This window comes from Grus americana, chromosome 2 (genome assembly GCF_028858705.1).
Source record: "Grus americana isolate bGruAme1 chromosome 2, bGruAme1.mat, whole genome shotgun sequence".
NCBI classification, from domain to species: domain Eukaryota; kingdom Metazoa; phylum Chordata; class Aves; order Gruiformes; family Gruidae; genus Grus; species Grus americana.
The window spans coordinates 32,729,366-32,745,792 of NC_072853.1; the positions used below are offsets into that span (position 1 = coordinate 32,729,366).

The 16,427-nt window shown below is 43.8% G+C and overlaps 1 protein-coding gene across 2 annotated transcripts; it reads left to right on the forward strand.

Moving 5' to 3' along the window:
* Nucleotides 1-286: 286 nt before the first annotated feature.
* IL7 (interleukin 7) lies at nucleotides 287-11,316 on the forward strand. 2 transcript variants are annotated; one of them, XM_054818448.1, is made up of 5 exons: nucleotides 287-886; nucleotides 4,017-4,159; nucleotides 7,710-7,796; nucleotides 8,584-8,736; nucleotides 10,204-11,316. In XM_054818448.1, exons 1-5 carry the CDS (start codon nucleotides 877-879, stop codon nucleotides 10,345-10,347), a joined length of 537 nt encoding a protein of 178 aa, XP_054674423.1. In that variant the 5' UTR covers nucleotides 287-876; the 3' UTR covers nucleotides 10,348-11,316. The 2 variants fall into 2 exon arrangements, with proteins under 2 accessions (XP_054674423.1, XP_054674424.1); XM_054818449.1 differs by lacking the exon at nucleotides 287-886 and adding an exon at nucleotides 1,915-2,041.
* Nucleotides 11,317-16,427: the final 5,111 nt, after the last annotated feature.

The window sequence follows — 16,427 nt, forward strand, 5'->3', positions numbered from 1 at the left end:
CCTGAAGTCAGCAGCCTGGGGTAACCCTCGACCTGAGACGGAGCCCTCATGGCAGTCCCGCCTCCGCGACCCACCCAGGGACAACGGAGCGAGCGATAGGGCGCTGCGGAGCAGCTCAGACACCAAGTCTCTTTCCTCCAAAAGAGCGACTCCAGAACACGGTTGGGTTTTGGTATTTGGGGTTTTTTTTTGGTTTTTGGGTTTTTTTTTTTTTTTAAAGGATTTCCTCCCCGCGGATGAGCGGCTCTTTCCACGCACACTGCCAAGGTCCATCCTTCACTCCCTGGCCGCGCACACGGCACTGGGCGTGTAGCCGGGGCTCTATGTAACCCCCGCCGGCACGGCACGGCCCCGCCACAGCCGCTCCGGACAGCCCGCGGGGATCCCGACGGCGCTCGCCGCTGTCGCCCTCCTCCGGGCGCGCCCCGGCCCCGGTCCTGTCCCCTGCCCGACACCGGTCCTCTCCGCCCGTCCCGGGACGCTTGCCCACCTCCCCCCGTGGAGGAGCGGGGATGCCTCCTCCCCTGGCGACCGGCCAGCCGCCCGCTCCCGCCTCGCCGCGCTGAGGCCGCGGAGCCTGGCACAGCGGCGGGGAGCACCGCGGCTGCCGGCGGAGCAGAAAGTGAAAGTACCTGCCGCCGGCGGAAGCCCCATGGGAAAAGCCAAGCCCGGCCGTCCCGCAGCCGCGTCTGACAGCGCCGTGCGCCCCCACGACAGGCGGGCGGCGGGGGGCTGCTGAGCCCCGCCCGGCCGCCGCGGCTCCTCTCGCCCCCCTGCGCGGCGCTCCGCGGGCTGCAGGCACCATGGGCGAGACGGCGCCGCCACCATGACCGCGGAGCCGCCGGCGCAGCTCCCTGCCACCCCCCCCCGCGGACCATGTTCCATGGTAAGGAGCGCGCACCGCACCGCATCGCACCGCAACGCGCCGCTCCGCAGACGGCGGCGGGCAGAGTCGCGCGGGGCGCCCCGCTCCACCTTCGCCCGGGCTGGGCTGGGCTGCGCCGCGACGCTCCGCGACGCTCCGCGTCCCCGGCCGCGCTGGCTCCTCACCGGCTCCGCTGGCTCCGCGCTCCCGGCCCCGCCGCCTCGTCCGCTGTGGCGGCGCGGTGCCGCTCGGTGCCCTTTTAAACACGCGGTGACGGCCGGGGAAATTCCCAGTTTTGCTTTTTTTTTCCCCTTTCCCCTTAGAATGAAAGTAAAAGCGCCCGCTTCCCATCCCGTCCGCTGCCGGGAAGCGGGGCCCTGGAGTGGCGGAGGCAGCGGGACGGTGCGGGGCGGAGGACCTGCGGGGAAGCGTTCCTCTGCGCCGCTCCGCGCTGCACCGCGGGCACCTGCCGCCCCGCGGGGCTCGGCCGGAGCAGGTGCCGCGCAGCGCCGGGGATGCCTCGCCCTCGGGCCGGCGGAGCCCCGTGTCATCGCCCGACGGGCGGCAGGAGTGACCCGCAGAACCGCGGCGCGCCCGTCCGCACTTTTGCACGGGCTGAGCGAGGCGGAGGGCGAAGCAGCCGCCCTTAACCGCTCCCCTCGGGGATTGCGGGCTGCGGAGCGGGGCTGGGCGGCCGGGGCTGGGGGGCAGAGGATGCCGCCTGCGGAGATGTGGGTGGTTTGGTGACCCCGCAGGCAGGCTGCTGCGGGGAACTCGCGGGGTCTGGCTGGGAACGCGCCCTAGGTGGGGGTACGCCTGCAGTGCCACTTTCAGGCTGCCTGCACGGGTGGGGTTTTTTAATTAAAAAAAAAAAAAAACCAAGAGGGGCTTTTTTCCATTTGGAAATACTGGAGTGCTAACTCTTCCTGGCTTTTCTCTGAGAATTTTTTGGGGCTTTCCAGATAGGAGTTTTTGGGAGTTTACTGAAAGGATGGGGTATTACCAGTAATACATGCTCCCTTTCTTTTGAATTGCTGCTCGTATGGAGCGCTATCAATTCTGCTTCTTTTAAAGTTACTTAACTTTAAGAAAAATCCTATAAATTTTCAGTCTAAAGCTCCTGGAACTTTTCATGACACTCGTCTAATGGGTTCCGGAGGACTCATGTAGGAACATGTGAGTAAGTTTCATCGCGATCCTGCGATGGGTTGAGGGACCTTATGAGTGTGCAACATCTCTTTCAGAATTACCTGCTTTGATTCTGCAATTTCCTCATTTAAAAAAGATTCACAATCTGTACAATACAGAAAAAGTAAATATAAAAGAAGTAACTTTGCATTTTTCACCTATTATCTCTACTTGTTGCTGGACGAACCAAGTTTTAAGTGATGAAATCTGTTAGACTGATTTTAATTCAGATTGTTATTTGTGTCTTTTGAAGCAGCTTATCCAAGTTGCTTGTACCATTGTTATTTGAAAAGAAGCACTGCAGTTCTTTTTTTTGCACTGGAATCAAGAGGTGCAATGTTATATTGGAAAAATGTTGTCCTGTAATTGAGTTTTTTGTAAACTTCTTTTAAAATATTAAATCTCAGTCCTACAAACTGATAATTTACTTGGGACAGATTTTTTTTTTCTCACTAAAATTTGGCAGGCAGCTTGCCACAAGAATAATTTTGGAATTCAGCTTGTACAGGTGAAAATCTTCCAGTCCTGTTTCTAGGACAGAGGTGTACATCACAGCATGTTCACGAGTAATCTGTCAGGAAAAAAAAAGGCTTTGGTAGTCAGGAAAAGTGGTATGCATTCTGCTTGGAAGCAGCACTGTGCGGTGGGAGTCAGCTAGGATAGGCTGTGAGGGACTGTCTTTGAATGGTAGATGAGCTCATGCTGTGACTGTGGGTCTTGCATTACGGGGGTTAGGTGGCTCGGTAAAGATTATGGTCAAGTTTCATTGCTTTCTCCTTAGTTATTCAAGATTCCTCTCTGAGGCTGGGATTTACTAGTGATGCCCAAGTCCAGACACGCCCATCTCTGAGTGCTGGACTGGCTGTACCCAATGCTCGCATCCTCACCAGAGAGAAAGGAAAGTAGCAGCTAGGGTCAGGGCACCCCTTCTGCCTTTCCTGGCTGCAACTCCAGTTACTCTGTATGTGGTTGTTGTTCTTACTGAGTAGAAGAGATGGATAGAAACAGCTCATACTAGTCCAGGAATGTGCTGTGATCTTTGCTAATCCTCCAACTTAAATATCTAGCTCTGTTTTTTTTTCCAAAATCTTCCATTTAAACATCATCCTAGTCAGTCTAGCTGTAGGCCAGAGTCCAATTATGAGCTGTCTAATCCTGATATTGTCCTGTACCCAGTCTCCCCCATTCCCAGCATCAGGCTAGTCACCTGCAGCCTCCAGTTACCCTCTAAGTACCTTTAGGCTCTTTTGATATTTTGGTGTTTTCTCACAGAACTCATATTTTCCTGAATGTCATGCAAGGAAGAAGACCAGAGGTCTGAGCAAAGCAAGATGGTCCACTGAAGGGAGAAACAAAGTGAGGGGCAGTGAGATTTGCTCCAAAAGATTGCAAAAATCTGGCAGAGAAGGGTGTGTTGCCGCCTTATCTCATGTTATGGCCACTAGTATGGATTTCTACATTTGGTCAGCCCAAAAATGTGTTTAAACACCCTTTTGATGTAAAAAAGTGGTCGTGGGCGTTTGTAGAATTTATCATATGAAAAACGGACAATTAGGATGAGATTCAGCTGCAGATTAAGACACTTGAATGTCTATACCTATCTAAGACACTTGTCTACATATGTACTAGGTGGTTATGGTCCAGTTATGGTCAATGGAGAGACCTCGTCAACGCTTGCAGTGAATCCTGGAGATGAATTCAGCCCAAGTAGACACCAAGTGGCTGATCAGCTCAATAGCCATAGGCTCTTAGCCATGCTGGCTAAATCATCCTTGAGTATGAGTGAGTTTAGACACCAAATAGTGTCTTAATCTGGAGCTGAATCCTTCCCTCAAGGTACAAGTCATTTGGTTGTACAAAGATCTCTTTTAAACTATTTTAACAGATTACAGCATGTATTTGTTAATACAGCACATACTCCATGGCATTTAATATGTATTTAACTACTCTTGTTGTAATCCAGCCTTTTTTAGATCTATCTTTCGCGTTCTGCCACTGCTCCTTGTTCTGTCTCCAGTGAATTCATCTAGTTGTGCAATGGGAAATAAAACAACTGAAATCCGTGTGAAGTATGAGAATATACTAAGCCATGACATCGATGAGCTGGTAGGTAATAGCTCTTGGGTTTTCAAAAAATGTTGATTATTTTTAGATGATAGCAAATAATAATAAAAACTCTAATGTTAACATGCAATAAAAGACCAATCACACATTGTCCTCAAACGGTGGCTTTATTTGAGGGAGTGAGACAATTCAGTCTCTTTAAAATCTCTGAAATCTGTGGATACTGCATATTTGCATGTACAAATACTGTAATACATATTTTTGTGCCTGTGCACCATGTGGTTAGACACATGTACCATTTGGCCCTAAATAGTATAATATATTACATTAATAAGTACTCTTTTCTGAAGTAATTTCATGACTACTTCTGTTTATATCTTCTTATCAAGAGAAGAAATCATTACACAACCTGTCATCTGTTGTACTAATTGTAGACTTCTTGACTGAAGTTTTGTGTTGTCCATTGAATACAAATGCACAGAGGCACAAAATTCATACAGCAATAAATGTTTCTGTTAATATGTCTTGTTTAGCCAACAAAGAATGAACTTTTTTAGATGGCAGCAGGGAAAAACTTAACTTTCTCAGTTGTAAATCTCCTCCGTTATGGCTTTATCAGCCAGATTTATTACAGCTTCGCAAAACAGCATCATAACAGTTTACTGATTCATGCCCAAAACCTACCTTCCAACTCTTCATCATGAATTATTAACAATTAAATTCATCTGTCAAGAACACTTTCATGGGAGAAAGCACTTTCCATAGTTGGATTAGCAGAGCATTTCTATGAAAATGGGATTTTTCTGGCAATTTGTCACTAAATGAGAACCCACCATTCTGTTGCAGTCTTAAATCAAGACCTATTTGCATGAAATACAAGTGATACACAGTGCTTTTCCAAAGGTGGCATCAGGAGCCATTGTATTTCTTTTTATGATCCCCCACCATCCTTCAGAGCATTATGCCAGTGGTTTCCAACCTTTCTCTACCAAGACACATCCGCCCTCATCTCGAAATAAAATACCTTTAGGGTCAGGGAACGATCATTTAATCTTTAAAAACATTCTGATTGTGTTGTGTTTGTTGAGGTTATGAAGAGAGAAGGGTACTTCTCCATAGATAAATGAGTTTGTCCTGAACAAGGCACCAAAGTTGGAGAAAATATTCATGGCCATATTAGAACAGATAAGTAGCCAGTTTAGTTTCTCATCTTATTTCTGACAAAGACAAGTGTTTCCTAGAGAAAAAAAAAATAAACCCTCTAGGTGAGCAGTTATAAGATAGCTGACCTATAAGAGAAAACAATACAACAGGAACAACAGCCTCTGGGAGGCAGATCCTGCTGTCTTCCTGTGATGGGGAGCCATGAGGCGCATCCCAGCTCTGCTGGAGCTGCAGGGTGATTGAAGCTTTTGAAAGTCTTTGCCTTTTTTATTGTAATATATATTACAGTTTTTTAAGAGACTGTATAAGAACTAAAACTGTTACCCAAACAATTAATTAATTAAATAAATAAAACCTTAATGAATTAATGTTTGTGAAAGTTAATAGGGATGTACTGAACTCTGAAGCTTTTACTTCCTAGAATAGGCATGCACAAGCAACTACTGTGCAAGTTTTCTTCATTTTTCTATCTTTATTTTTCCCAGTTTAAGAGAATCATAGAATCATAGAATGGTTTGGGTTGGAAGGGACCTCAAAGATCATCTAGTTCCAACCCCCCTGCCATGGGCAGGGACACCCTCCACTAGACCAGGTTGCCCAAAGCTCCATCCAACCTGGTCAAGAGAGAGTCATTTGTCTTCTATGTAAAATCAGTGTATAGTCTTGTCACTGTAACTTTACAGCAGATACTGTGGACAGTGCTGTTTGGGTGATAGCACTGCCAGTAGGCGCTTTCCTGCAATTGCAGAGCCAAAGTCAGTAACTTTCAGTCCCTCAGCCTAATGTTTGGAGGCAGTTATGGAGATGACTAGTGGGTTATATACTAGAACTCCATAAGTCAATTTGATTTTCACTAATGCCTTTTCTGAGGCGAGGATTTCCCTTAGGTTGCTTTAGTCACAGCCAGTAACTGCCTTCAGAAATGGTTACTCTACGTTATAGTAAAGATGATCTGAGGAAGTCAGTGAGAATGGGTAAATCTCTCAGCAGTTAGCAAATGAAGACACAGATATATAGGTTTTAGGGTGACTAATTATTTATTTATTTATTGTTACATCTTGGTGCTGTGGGACTGCAGAAAAACTTCATTCTGTTACGGTACAAGCAGAGATGTGCATTATCTTCCAGATGCTGGGGATTTTGTCAGTGAATATTTGACTCCCTAAACTCTTGGTTTTGAAAACACTTCCTGGATGAAGTTCTATTCATCATGGGTGAAATTCTGAAATATAGGCAATGTTACACAAAAATCTGCAGAATAACTTCAAGAGTTAAATTGTCTAATGACTTCATATGCATACCTAAGTGAGGAGTTATAACACAATATTGTCATGAGCTGCCTTTTTTTAAAGCCCTACTGGTGATACTAGGTTATCTGGAGACAGGCTGAAGAAGAAAGTGAAGAATTTTGTTAAGTTGGGTTTAGTTGTCATCTTGATGACAAACATGAAAGTAGAAGGAAAAAAAAAACATAATAAACCATTGATAAAAGGTTATGGTCATGCAAAGGAAGCAAGTGATACTGCTTAGGACATCTTCTGTTAGTGCGTATGTGAAATGAGTGCTACAATCTGTTTAGATGTGTGGGGCATGTATTTATTGAGACAAACATTGACAAACATTGTTTGATGTCTATGTAAGATTTAAATATTCCTGTATATTTTAAAATGCCAAAGAACCAAGTAATTTGATAGAATATGAAGCTTTAAAATGAATAGGTTTATGTACAGTTCTGGGATCCCCAGTATGAGAGAAATATGGAGCTATTGGAAAGAGTCCAGCAAAGGCCCGAGAAGATAATTAAGGGACTGGAGCACCAGCCCAGTAAAGAAAGGCTGAGGGAGCTGGGACTGTTCAGCATGGAGGAGGCTCGGACAGGGGCAGATCTTACTAACGTCTATACATACCTGAAGGGAGGGTGCAAAGAGGACGGAGCCAGGCTCTTCTCAGTTGTGCCCAGTGACAGGACTTGGGGCAATGGGCACAGACTGAAACACTGGAGGTTCCCTCTGAATATCCTGAAAGTTTTTCACTGTGAGGGTGACCGAGCACTGGCACAGGTTGCCCAGAGAGGTTGTGGAGTCTCCACCCTTGGAGATACTCAAAAGCCGCCTGGACGTGGTCCTGGGCAACTGGCTGTAGGTGGCCCTGCTTGAGCAAGGGGGTTGGACCAGATGACCTCCAGAGGTCACTTCCAACCTCAGCTATGCTGTGATTCTAGGTGATACTGTGAATACCCTTAGAAACTGTAGCTGGATTGGGGTTTTCTTTGCCTGCTTGCCAAGGAAAAGCTGAGAATTGTACATTGACCCTGCTACACCTGAGGAGATGCTACAGAACAATTTAGCATTGGCATTACCAGCTGTTAGAAATTTGGCTCACTTGATTAAAAGTACTTCCATGTTAAAACATATATCATATTTTACAGGTAAACATATCTGCAGAATATCGTGACAGGTGCTGCAAGAATAAAAAACATGAAAATAGCAAAGTGTTTTTCTGCAATGATACTCAGGTAAAATTTAACTTCTCAGAATTTACTTTAAAGAATACAAACTCAAATGGGTTCTTTGTATAGTCCAGTCCCTGAATAACATATTGTGATAGAGAGTAATATTACCTTTTAATAATCAAATGATAATATTCCGCAGTGTTCCTTTTTTGAATTTGGAATCCAACAATTGTCAAGTAAATTGATATTTTTAAAATTAAATTATTAAGCAATTCCATATCCAAGAAATCATTTTTTTTCCTACTATAAAGATTCTTTTATATTTTTAATCCAAAATCGTACAAAAAACTTATTTTATTTTGCCAATGGAAGTAAACATAAAAATTTCCCAACATCTGTTTTCAGTTTTCTAAAGAAAATCATATTAGCTAAGCTTTTCACTTCAGATCTGAAAGCTTTAAAAATAATAGTTTGGGCAGATCTCAAATGATGGAAAACACAATTTTCAGCTGTTGCTGCAAATTTAATCATCATTTGATAAAAGGACTGACTCCAAAAATCACGCGCTGTTTTCCTGACTGGATCAGCTGATTTCATTACGACTAAGATTTCTCCCTAACATCCTTTCACTATTATTATTACTACTACTACAAATTGATACTTTAAATATTTTGAAGAGATGGCAGGTAGGTCAGATTAGTCATGTGTTTTGTTGGAAAAGAATGGCGCTATGAAAGCAAAAGAAACTAATGGTAACTGATGGAGCTTTTTTTTAAAGACAAACCAACATTATAAAGAATTAATGGTGCACAGACTTTTCAGGACATATTTTTTCTTGCTTTCTTTACAGGAAATAGAATCACTACAGAGTATGGCATGCAACATGCTCAGATTCTTTCATAAGCAAAAAATCAGCAAAGACTTTAGATGGAAAGCAGCATTAGTCTCATGTGGGACATTACAGGTTCTACAGTGCAAATGTGAAAGACATAAAAAAGAAAAGGTGAGTGGTAGTGATGGTCTACAGTTTATTGGACATATGTGACTTACTCCTTAGAGCTCTTCAACACAGACTATCATATCTACCTCTCAAAGGTACAAGTACCATGCACATGTTATATACATGATTAATTTTGCTTTGTAGAGCATATGTCTTGTAATAGACATTAAGCCCAGTGCAAAGACTGAGAAAGACGGTGATCTGGAAGTCTATAGTAAAGTTTTATGCTCTCGTTCAGTACTGAAATACCTGAATTAATTCTCCAGTAAAAGACAAAGACCACACTTGTGCAAAGAGGGCCTTGAACTTCTCTAGTGTATAAAATCGTAGCTGTTAATTGTCATTGGGGTTCTACCCTAAGATTAATGTTTAATTTGGTTTGTTTCAACAAGTAGTGGGAATTTCTCTCCTTTCCTTATTCCCTTTGATCTTTATTTTAACTACAATATCTCAAACTTAACAAGAACAGTTAAATATGAAAAGATTTGGATTTTTAGTCATTGGCAGAATCTGGTCCTTGGTTTTGTCACTCAAATCTAGCACAATGATCTATACATTACTTTAGCAAAGGAAGAGCCTTCTTTTAAGTGTGGCTTACAGTTACCTATTGAACACAAAAATATTGACCAACATCAAAAAGCCTCTCCATAGGCACCAAGGGATATAATTCTTTATGACTGGCTTAAATAGTCAGATTGAAGGCTGCATTTAACTGCTTTTTTTTCTCCTTGAAATGGAGAAACTCTTATAATCTAGGACCAGATCTTCAAAGTAATGTTGGTGTCTGTATTTTGCGTAGCCATCTGTGGTGAATCCAACATTTCTCTTGCCATAAGAGGTATCCCAGTTAAGTCATAGAAGTCAAAGAGTGTCACCCTTGAAACTTCTTCCAAACCTTGTGGTTGCCTGGTTTTATATAAAGACCAATTAAAATAATTTGGTAAAAATAATGAATGGTCATTGGGATATGGACAAGAGCCACGGTTGTCTTGTTTCTGGGTGAGATCCTGAACACTAGGCCTCAGCACCAACCCCTGGGAACAGGTCTGTCTTGTTCCACCAGTCTCAGGGTACCACACATGTAGTCATATCTTTGGAAGTTTGGCTCGCAATTTAATTTGCTTTATTTTTCCAGTCCTTCAAATAACAGAGGATAAATTTTAAACCACTGACAGAAGACGTACATGTTCTCAGTTGAACACACTGGTTTCAGCTGTCCCTACTTGTTGCGTGTTAAAACATGAGGGGCAGGGGTGGCAGCAGGGCTGTGCTTAGAGTGAGAACATCAGAGTGATGTAGGCTGTGTCCTGCCATGGCATGTTTTGTGAGTAGCCCAACTTTCTGGCTTAATTACCATGTAAGGTACCTCCATTATTTATTGAGATGTCATGGAATCAGTTTGTTTTAAAAGATGTCTGTATGAAAAGATTAAGCACTTCTCAATTAACAATACAAACTATTCTTTTTCAGGTATGCATGCAGGTAAATACGCATAATAAAGAAGATACAGAACAGTCCAAAAAGAAATGTAACCAAGAATTTTGTGAACTGAAAGAAAATATATCTAGCCTTCGATCCTGCTGGAATAAATTTGAAAAAATAATTTCCAGGTGAATCCTGCTCGCTGTTTTCTTTTGAAGTGGCATTACTTGGTATCTTTGCATTTTATATGCATTCTTCGAGTAACTCTACTCACTTATATGAACGCTTTATGCCAGAATTCTGATGGAAAGCTACTGTACCTTGTTCCTGGAGATGGAGTAAACAGAAACAGCTAAACCAAGCTGCCGAAATCCAAGAAGTGGAAATAAAAGACCAGTGTTTGAAACAAAGAACTCTGCAGAAGGCTGTGTCCCACCTTTGTGCTCTGGAAACTACTTTGAATTTTCTGATCTTTTGTGTAACTTTATAATACCATCATATGAAAGCAATCTACTTACATGTCTACTGCAATTTATAAAAACAACTTACAAGCTGCAGGTGAAGAAAACAGAATGGAAAAGTAGCTGGTTTCTTTATATAAAATGCATGAAGGACCAAAACAATTTACCAAACAATCAGCTGATCTTGGGTCTGTTCTGCTGATGCAATAATGTTTTCAGCATGGGTATCTAATGGGTCTGCAAACTGAGTTAGGTTTGGAAAAACAGGGAAAAAGTTAACTTTTTGAAAAACTTAGGAAGAGTACTGATTTTTGAGAGATGTAGCACACACCTACTGGCTGAAGTAGAGGCAAGAAAGCAAGACCTATGGAAGGCGGAAAAGGAGATGCCTGAATGTTTGTTCAGCTGACTGGAAACAGCACTAACCTTATGTATTTGGTTGTCCTAGAGTTAGCTGCAGGAGGAGCTAGAATTTCTTACCTTCAGATTGTGATTTCTTATATGCAATTATTTTATATAACGTGTTCAACATGTTAGACAAACGTTGACTTAAAATGTGTTAATATTTTCAGAGAATAATATATTGGCATTTAACTAATAAAGTGTTCATATTTAATTTTGGATAAATAGAAGTATTTTTATAGTTGTTTATAACTCTTTTGCAGTTTCTTACTTTGATATTATAACTCCTTTGGTAATAAAATATTTGTCTACTATGGAATCGGGCTGTTGAATTTTTGAGTGTCATTACTCCTTTTTTAGCTTTTTTTCACAGCTAGTCATTAAAAGCACAGCCAGCAATGTAACCTCCTGCTGCTTGGGACTTCCCATTATGAAATACCTATTTCTTAGTTGCTTATAACCTGGCCAGGTTAGGTAGACACTTCCATACCAGGTATCTGCCTTGGACTGCAGGGTCCAAAGTGGCAATGCTCGTGCCATTGCATCCAACTTGGGAATAAGGCAGGACAAGCAGAGCAGCAACAAATGCTCCTTAGCTGCCTCCCAAGATGAGAATCAGAAGGCGAACCACCTCGAGGGTGTGTATGGCTATGATGGATCCTCCTGCACCCCTCCAGGGAAACCTCCATGCTCCATTACCTCTCTGAAATGCCTGTACCCCAATGCATGCAGCATGGGGAATAAACAGGAAGAACTAGAGGCCTGTGTGTGGTCACAGGGTCGCGATCTCATTCTTGACAGGATAGCTCGCATGACTGGAATGCTGTCATGGATGGCTGCATACTTTTTAGGAAAGAGAGTCCAGCAAGGGGAGGTGGTGGAGTTGCTCTTTATGTGAGAGAGCAACTGGAACGTATCAAGCTCTGCCTTGGGGTGGATGACAAATGTGTCAAGAGTTTATGGGTAAGAATCAAGGGGCAGGCTAATATGGGTGACACTGTTGTGGCTGTTTACTACAGGCCACCTGATCAGGAAGAGGAAGTTGATGAAGCCTTCTACAGACTGCTGGAAGTAGCGTCACGATCGCAGGCCCTGGTCCTCATGGGGGACTTCAACCACCCTGATATTTGCTGGAAAGGCAACATGGCACATACAGTCCAGGAGGTTCCTTCAGAGCACTGGTGATAACTTTTTGACATAGGTGGTAGAGGAGCCAACAAGGAGAGGTGTGCTGCCAGACCTTGTACTAACAAACAAATGGTTGGGGATGTGGGCTTGGGAGCAGCCTTGGCTGCAGTGACCATGAGATGGTAGAGTTTAAGATCTTGCATGGAGGGAGCAGTGCAATAAGTAGGATTACGACCCTGGGTTTCAGGAGAGCTAACTTTGTCCTCTTCAAAGACCTACTTGGGAGAATTCCATGGGTTAGGGCTCTAGAAGGTAGGGGGGGATCAAGAGAGCTGGTCAATATTCAAGCACCACTTCCTCCAAGCTCAAGATCAGTGCATCCCTATGAGTAAGAAATGAAGCAAAGGAGGGAGGAGACCTGCATGGATGAGGAACATGCTTCTGGAAAAAGAGGGAAGAAGGAAGTTTACAGAACATGGAAGAAGGGACTGGCCACTTGGGAGGAATATATGAACCCTGTCAGAGTATGCAGGGATGCAGTGAGGAAGGCTAAGGCCCACTCGGAATTAAATCTGGCAAGGATTGTCAAGGACAACAAGAAGGTCTTCAAGTACATCAGCAGCAAAAGGAAGACTAGGGAAAATGTGGGCCCACTGCTGAATGAGGTGGGTGCCCTGGTGATGGAGGATACAGAGAAGGTGGAGTTACTGAATGCCTTCTTTGCTTCAGTCTTTACTGCTAAGGCTGGCCCTCAAGAAACCCAGACCCTGGAGATAAGAGAGAAAGTCTGGAGAAAGGAAGACTTTCCCTTGGTCAAGGAGGATTGGGTTAGAGAACATCTAGGCAAATTCCACATCCACAAATCCATGGGCCCCAATGGGACGCACCCACGAGTGCTCAGGGAGCTGGCAGATGTTATTGCTAAGCCACTCTCCATCATCTTTTAAAGGTCATGGAGAACAGCAGAGGTGCCTGAGGACTGGAGGAAAGCCAATGTCACTCCAGTCTTCAAAAAAGGTAAGAAGGAGGACTTAGAAAACTACAGGACAGTCAGCCTCACCTCCATCCCTGGAAAGGTGACGGAACAGCTCATTCTGGTTGTCACCTCTAAGCATGTGGAGGAAAAGAAGGTTATTGGGAGTGGTCAACATGGATTCACCAGGGGGAAATCATGCCTGACCAATCTGATAGCCTTCTGTGATGGCATGACCAGTTGGGTGGATGAGGGGAGAGCAGTGGATGTTGTCTACCTTGACTTCAGCTAGGCTTTTGACACTGTCTCCCATAATATCCTCATTGGCAAGCTTAGGAAGTGTGGGCTAGATGAGTGGACAGTGAGGTGGGTTGAGAACTGGCCGAATGGCAGAGCTCAGGGGGTTGTGGTAAGCAGCACAGAGTCTAGTTGGAGGCCTGTAGCTAGCAGTGTGCCCCAGGGGTCAGTACTGGGTCTGGTCTTGTTCAACATATTCATCAATGACCTGGATGAAGGGACAGAGTGCACCTTCAGCAAGTCTGCTGACAGTACAAAACTGGGAGGAGTGGCCGACACACCAGAAGGCTGCGTTGCCATTCAGCGAGACCTGGACAGGCCGGAGAGTTGGGCAGAGAGGAACCAAATGAAATTTAACAAGGGCAAGTGTAGGGTCCTGCACCTAGGGAGGAATAACCCCAAGCACCAGTACAGGTTGGGGGTTGACCTGCTGGGAAGCAGCGCTGTGGAGAAGGACCTGGGAGTCCTGGTGGACAATAAGTTAAGCATGAGCCAGCAGTGTGCCCTTGTGGCCAAGAAGGCCAATGGTACCTGAGGTGCCTTAAGGAGAACGTGTCCAGCAGGTCAAGGGAGGTTATCCTGCCCCTCTACTCTGCCCTGGTGAGGCCACACCTGGAGTTCTGTGTCCAGTTCTGGGCTCCCCAGTTCAAGAAAGACAGGGAACTACTGGAGAGAGTCCAGTGGAGGGCTACGAGGATGATGAGGGGACTGGAGAATCTCTCTCATGAGGAAAGGCTGAGAGAGCTGGGTCTGTTTAGCCTGGAGAAGACTGAGAGGGGATCTTATCAATGCTTACAAATATCTAATGGGTGGATGCCAAGAGGATGGGGCCAGGCTCTTTTGAGTGGTGCCCAGTGACAGGACAAGGGGCAATGGGCACAAACTGGAACACAGGGAGTTCTGTCTTAATCTGAGGAAAAACATCTTCACCGTGAGGGTGACCGAGCACTGGAACAGGCTGCCCAGAGAGGTTGTGGAGTCTCCTTCTCTGGAGACATTAAAAACCCGCGTGGACGTGATCCTGTGCAACCTGCTCTAGGTGATCCTGCTTTAGCAGGGGGGTTGGACTACATGATCGCCAAGAGGTCCCTTCCACCCCCTACTGTTCTGTGATTCTGTGACTAAATATTTGTGGAAAGCTTTAGTTAAGTCAGCCTGTTGTTTCCTGGTTCACAGTATGGTAACATATATTGTTTTATCTGTGCTAAAATACACTTTCCATGGAACTACTCTGAGAAAATTTTTGTATTCAGAACAAAGACCTGAAAAATGCTGGGATGTGCTTCACAGAACTGTATGGATCTCCTTTGAGTGGAATAAGATCTGCTGTAATGAATCCATGAAACCCAGTGTACCCTACTGGTAATGGTGAGGGAAGAGGTTAAGAGCAAAGCAAATATATCATTATGCTGTTCTGGAATACACTCACCTCAGCGCCCCCATCATTTTTGGTGAAGAGACTTCCTGAGGTAGGAGTAGTATCTTTGTAAAACTGTGATTAAGACTTTCACATATTCTCTAGCTCTTGATGTCAGAGATTGCCACTTGAATTCCAAATGGTGGGGGAAAAAAAACCCTGACCAAACCCAACCCATAACTTTTTTAAATAATAGGAAATGGAAACAGATTTCCCAATATCATACTGCAGATAAGAGAATGTAACTGCTATGGTAAGGACTTCTCTGGAAATCCCTTCTACTCAAAGAAGTCCCAGCAGACTGAGGACTAAGTTTGTCTCTGAGACTGAAGACCAGTTGCTTTTCTTTGGAAATTCAGGAACAGTTGAATGCCAAGATTTATTTCCTAACAACCACTTGGCAAGGAAAGGTCAGTGGGAATTAAAAGAAAAACACACAGATGCAATATTAGCTACTACAAAACTGAAAGCTGTCAGCTTAACTGACTTAAGCAGCAGCCCACAACTTAAATCTTGAGGCAAATCAAACAGTTTCAGGGCTATCCTGCAGAAAAGACCAGAGCAGAAATTTAAATTGAGTAATTATGAAATTGTGGGGTTTTTCTGATTGCTTCTCAAAAAATACCCTGCCTGCTTGATTCTTTGAATCTTATTGCCAAATTTCCTGAGTCACCACTTATATGCAAAGACTAACTCCTAAACTCAGTGACTTGTGCTCTTTGATTTATTCCTTCCGTTTGAGAACCTTCTCCTGAAATTACAAATGCGACAACAATAAACTGCTCTGCAGGAATGGACGAAGGGATGAAAATGTTGCAGGGTACCGCTACCACGCATCCCTCCCTGCCACTTTCATTTACATATTTATTTAAATATCTGGCCACAGGAAAGAAGGAATATGAGTAAGTCAAAACCATGATTTAGAAATGTGTGGAATTTATGGGAAGGTGTCACGGGAAAACATCTTAGGTATTTAAATTAGTAAAAAGAATTTTAGCACTGTTGTTGCAAGGGATTAGGAGAAAGCAGAAATGGGTGACTAACCCCTGTGAGCATTTCCTTTACAGGAAAAATAGAACTTCTGCCTTTTTTCCTGCCTAAACATTTCATCAACAAAACAGTGCACTAGCCACATGAAGGAGAACAAACCCAGATCAAGCTTAGGTTATATATTATACCTTACAGCCTTATTAAAAAAAAAGAAAAAAAAAGAATTATTTACTACAGGTATCACAGTGATAGGCTCTATATAAACTAAACTCTCCATATAGTTGGGAAAAAGAACAGATACAGAGTTAAATTCATATACATGGATCACACTGATTTAAATATCTGGTATACAGTATTTTTCAAGGTGACTGAGGAATCTGAATCTCACCTCACAAGTCAATTAAAAACTCCTGTCCTTTGAAAATAATAACTAAGTGGTTCTCTCCCAACCACTAGAAGACAATTGATGGTCCTCACATCAGGTCTGGTGTACTTGAGACGAAAGATATCATGATATTCATGAGGTTGAAATGATGTTACCTATTCCTATGTTACTTAAGACAATTTCACATTTGGCTACAAAAATGTGTGCATCACAAAAAAA